Source organism: Hyalella azteca, unplaced genomic scaffold (genome assembly GCF_000764305.2).
Source record: "Hyalella azteca isolate HAZT.00-mixed unplaced genomic scaffold, Hazt_2.0.2 contig17787, whole genome shotgun sequence".
Lineage (NCBI taxonomy): Eukaryota > Metazoa > Arthropoda > Malacostraca > Amphipoda > Hyalellidae > Hyalella > Hyalella azteca.
In genome coordinates, this window is record NW_025947557.1 from 12,314 (window position 1) to 18,012 (window position 5,699).

Genomic DNA, 5,699 nt, shown 5'->3' on the forward strand with positions numbered 1-5,699 from the left:
ATCATATGAACGGTATATTAAGTTCAAGTTATTTAACACTTGCACAATTTCTGATGGAGGTTTAAAATATATTTGGATCTTTACGCCAAGAAACAATTTTTTTACAATCCTTCCGAATTTCCGATGATCTCACTCATCCTCATCTAAATATTTAAAATGTAACTATTTCGTCGTTTTGAAGACTCCATTGACTATAGAGCAATCGTTTTTTTTTCTATCGCAGGACAATGATAATACATACTTATGTTCAAAATTTCGAGCTGATCTCTTCAGTATTGAAGGAGGTATGAGTGGGTTCGGTTGAGAGAAAAGTTAGGTTGTTCGTCTGAGTCCGCAGGCGTGTTCGCAGCGGCATGCGGGTTCGTAGGAGTGTCGATTCGGTCCGAAGCCATTGAACTGACACGTGCATTGAGTAGCCGCTAAGTGTCGCAGTGTTTGGTCAATATAACCTTAGCAAAATTGAGCATTAAAATCACAAAAACTCTTGCTTACTTTTATAAGTGCTGGTCCTATAAATTCCGCTGCCGTTTTAAATGTTTCTTTTATTATTAACCTATCGTTAATTTTTGCAGCGTATTTATCTATCGATAAAATTAATTGTCTGTCTAATTTGTTAATGCGTCAAATGATGAATTTTAAATACTCGTACCCGAATTTCTGTGATTGAAATCCTGATACGTTATCGCTATTAAATTTTGATACAATTTTACAATTAATTTATTAATTTTAATAAAATTTTATTTTCGCTCCTATCATATGATGCTCATTTATACATGCTGCAGCTGTAGAATTAAATTTAAATAAAATACAAATAATTCAAAATTAAAATTTATTGAATTAAATGTAATTATTTAATACACGAAATGGTACATGCTGTTGATTTAAATTATATTAAAAAAATGTTTAGTTAGAAATTTGATTCGAAATTTCGAATTAGAAATCAAATTTTATTAAAATAACTTTTATTAAATAATACAACTCATGGTACATGCCTAAGCAAGAAGAGTCAAAGTTTATCTCATACTTTTGTGTGATATTGAAAACTTTGTTGGTATTGTCCAATCGTGAGAATTTTGTGCGAATGTGGACGTGTTTTTTTTATTTTAGAACGTATTCCATTGCAAAAATGTGTCCACTAGCCTACAGATAAACGACTAGTTAACTTGATTAGGCGTTGGCAACACGGGATTGGATTTCAAACCACGCGCGATTTCGGAAGCGCAGCAGTTTCTAATCAGCTCAGTTTATAAATTTTCATTGCAGTGGAAGGTGGTGTAACGCGGTGGTATTGTTGGTTTTTCGATACGTTTTCTTATATTAACATGAGAATATATTACCTATGCAGAATTCACCACTGGACTCACTGTCCGCTCACTCCGCTGACCACACTGCATTGCCGCAAATGTGAACTGTACCAAACGGTAATGCGTCTTCACCTTACTTACTCCGCAAGACGTTAACCCCGCGTTACTTTTTCCCTGCCTTACTATCCTCCAGCATCTTCCTCCCGCACTTACCCTGACTCTCCACCATTATCGCATGGCTATCTGGAGGCTTTTCTCGCATTCCTATGATGCTTATCCGAATTAGGTTAGGTTAGGTTACAACTCGTATAGATCCTCTTTTCATAGCGTAATGCAGTCAAGTGAGCAGAAACTAAGAAAAGCCGTCCGGCAGTCGGTGAAAAAGGCGGGGAGACGAGCCTGACAAGGTAAGCGTGGAGGTAGAGTTATGCTGGGGGAAAACAGCTGCCAGCCGCCTGTGACGAACGGACGGGCTGGAGTGCTGGGCAGGTACTTTCAAAACATTGCTAAGTGCTCGTAGCGGCTTAAGTGCTGCGTAAGTCCGCTAAGTGCTCGTAACTTCAAATAATGGTACCTTCAAAACATTTTGCAGTACGTTACGAGCACGTAACTTTGCGCCGATTGAAAGGTCGCGTAAGTCGAGTGACTAGCAACTTTTGAGTGGATGAAGCGATTGGTAATCATTCAGTTACTAGTATCTAGTCTCTAATAGTGTCTGGACTAGTGTATCATACTAGTGTCTAGACTTTAGTATCATTTTAAGGTATATCCTCTAATTTTGATTTAGAAAAATATCCTTATTCGATATTAAGAAAATTTTATTAGTCATGCATCAAATGAATTTTTTCTTAGTATATGTCAACAGAAAACGAATCTGACGGGTGAAGCTAAAAAATGAACTTACTAAAATTCTATTCTCGTTGTTCATTATGTCATATTAATCACTAAATAACATTTTGCTATCTTAAAACGGCATTTGTCATCAAAATATTAGATTAAAAGTCTAGAATTCTTTAAAAAGAGACAAAATTTTTAAATAACTGAACACAGAAGCATGGCGTCATGTGGCGTCATGTGACTCATAATGTAAACAAAGGATGTAAGCGAGCTTGTGATTGGCTGACATGCAACAATTGACAAAATTCTATTACAATTCAACTTGCTGCTAGTAAATTAATAGTCTCATATTGCTTCAACACTCAAAATTTGTACGTAACTCCGCTTACGACACCTCCGAGCAGGCGTACAGTTATGCACAAATTTTTGTACGTAGCTTCCCGCGCAAATGTTTCGATAATAACACTCAGGAGAGTCACGTCTACTTAGCTGTACTTATGCTAAACGTTAGCGGCTACGTATACTTAGCATGTTTTGATAATCCGGCCCCTGGCCGCATGGGATAGAGCTGTTGGGCGGTTTTAAATATGGTATAGAGCAATTGTATTGGTGGCTTACTTCTCATTAGCTCGCTGGTTAATTTCCATGAAGGGGATTTGTACCTTTGGCTTTTAACATTATAATCCCTTATTCTATTCTGCCCTTTAGCAGTCTTACGCACGGAAAGGAGCATGAAAGATATGCTGGTCTTGGGCAATGCTGGCCTCTGGCATGCATTCCCTTGGCCTGCACATCTTGTGAACCGTATTAGAAGCCGGGCACACTTCTACTATAAGTTGCCTGAATTATGGATTCACCAATTTCTCAAAAAATTTTATTCGAAAGTAAAAATTTACGAGTCTGTAAATTAATTCATTCCGATTAGATTCTTCTCAGTAATTAAATATGAAAATAGTTTTAACAAGAGACGCTATTATTATCAAATGAAAATCTTGACAAGAAAAATATTTGCCTTCAATATATGTTTCCAGAATATTGTATAGGAGCGGTTAACCTTTGTCTTATTTATGACAAAGAAACCGCAAAAGGAGTTTTTTTAATTACATTTCATTGATTTTTAATAATTGGATATATATACACAATTATGAGTATTTAACCTGTCAATTCGCTCAAATAGAATAACTTTGTTTCCTTTGTCATAAACTTTTAGATTCACGTGGCTTCTTCTTCACATTCAACGCTTCAACAACAGAAAAGAAATTTTGTTTTGTTTTGCACGAGCCGAACGAATTTTTCCTGTGACAGCGGCAAAGCCCGATGTAAAGTCGAAAGTAGTTTGTGACGGGAGCGCAGCCGTGGGTAACACAACTGACTCGTAAACACGGCCCTGGGCCCAACGCCAACCATCAGCATGCAATATCTACACATAGCCTCAGATCAATGAACTGTGGGTAACTCCTGCTAACAGTAAATCCGCTTTGCACAACACAGCCACTGCTTCACAGCGCCAGAGCACAACGGGCCGGAGCGCAACAGGCCCTACCGCAACAGGCGGCGCAGGTTAGGTTGGATTAGGTTAGGTTACGTTAGGAGTAGCTGTTGCGGTAGGGCATGTTGCGCCCCGGCCAGTTGTGCTTCGGCCTGTATGCGCTCCAGCCTGTGACTGAACGACGCTGTTGTGGTGGGCGCTTTGTGTCAAAAGCCGTGAAGATGCCCGGCTGCGTTACGATCGGGAAGGTATATGAATCGCACTGCTAGACTTGGGCTATGCTGACCTCTAGCTATCCACCCGTTTGTGACGTCCGTGCATCATCATGCTTTCCAGAATATCTTCATTAAAACTTTTATTATTCGTGCTCTTCACTCCTAATGTGAGCATGCTCGTTTCCAACTAGTTGCTGGTAATGCATCTCTATAACAAGCACATTGATCCAGAAATGCCTGATGACACCGCTCAGTGTGGAATTATTGTCACAACCAATAAACATCTCGAAAAATTATGCGCTAATTCAATCAATTCATGAACATTTATGCGCATAAATTTATTGCAGTATATCTGTTTTATTGCATAGTAGAAATATTTTTTATAACTGGCCATTAGTTGCAAATGAATAGCTGAATAAACATAGGAAAATTCAGAATGTTATTTTATTTATGAGAGGTGTAAAGACAAACCTGCTTGATCAAGATGCCTCAAAGCAACAAGGCCAAGTCCGAGGTCTCGCGGGTCAGAATTAACACGAGTCTGAATAAATCTATAGAATTTTTGGAATAATATATTAAGTGAAGGAATTTTCTAAACTCAGGTTCTTATGATAGTCATAGAGAACTCCCTAAAAGCTGACTTATTCTACAGCTTGTTGCGAATGGAAGCCATTTCACGAGACTCATTCACGTTGGGATTTCTTTCTTCGTCGAGGACTCTTACTTTTCCATTGCGTAACATGCTTTCGAACATAGACAGAAAGACTGGCATGAGAAAAATACCATGAATCGTTCCGAAGAATATAACTAAGAAGACCGTTTTGAAGAAGGTCGTGAACATATAAGAGGGGATTAACATCAACGGCAGGATTCCGATGAGAGTCGAGAGCGCGCCTTGCATGACGGGCAATCCTAATGACGTCATGCATTCCCGGACTCGCTCCTCAGGTGTGCCAACTTTGGCTGCAAGATACGAATAACTGATGTGGGCTGTGAAGTCAACACTGAAGCCTATGCACATGATCAGTTGGATCATCGATACCACGTCAAAGTTTACTCCCCAGAGACTCATGTATCCTATGACTCCTGTTTCGATGGACACGATGGCTACCCCGACACACAAGGAGGAGATGGGGTTCGGGATGAAGATGACGCATATCAAAACCATTGTCAAGGCAGCGTACGCGATGGCCTTAAGGATGGTAGAGCGGACGATTGTGAGCTGAAAAGAGGTTATCCAAAAATATCTCGAATTTGAATCTTGGAATCTTTCACACAACACATTTTTTGGTAAGTTAACCTAATATAAATAGTCAAAGAAATTGAATATCGATGATTAAATTTACTTCATGATCTCTGTTCCTTTTAACTCACAGTCATATAATGCTGTCCATTTTGTCCCTTAAAATCTAAAATTGATTTCAATTGAATATGGTGAGTTTAATTCGGCGATATTCCGATGCTTGACCAAGTCACAATTTTTGTCAGAAAACTGACATGAGAATAGCAAAATGTGTCCAACAAGCTTTGTGTGAGTTGAAATTATTCAACATCCATAACAGTTCATAAACTATATCAACTTACGTGATCAAAGTAGATGAACATAGGATGGTAAACAGTGACGTTGAATTTTGACTCGTCCGCCCACTGACGAAGATCCTGCATCAGACGACGATCGTTGATGGCATTCATGACGTTAACCGACTGTACGAGGCAGCGCGAGGCGACGATGCGACTGTTGTCTTCGCTGAAGACAATGTCAGCGCGGTAGCGGTTGATGTCGCCACTTAAGAAGGACTGAGGAACAACAGAAATTGCGTAACTCGATAGACTGCTAATAATCTCCTATCAGAC

General features: G+C 39.1%; 1 protein-coding gene across 2 annotated transcripts in view; it reads right to left on the reverse strand.

The window, feature by feature from the left end:
* Positions 1–4,403: 4,403 nt before the first annotated feature.
* LOC108669557 (patched domain-containing protein 3-like) overlaps positions 4,404–5,699 on the reverse strand; it is a 15,199-nt gene continuing 13,903 nt past the window's right edge. For both annotated transcript variants that reach the window (XM_018156928.2, XM_047885387.1), the window contains exons 9-10: positions 5,430–5,642; positions 4,404–5,067 (exon numbers count right to left, since the gene is read on the reverse strand). In XM_018156928.2, the coding sequence (XP_018012417.1) occupies positions 4,492–5,067; positions 5,430–5,642 (789 nt within the window). In that variant the 3' untranslated portion in view covers positions 4,404–4,491. The remainder of the gene's footprint in view (positions 5,068–5,429; positions 5,643–5,699) is intronic.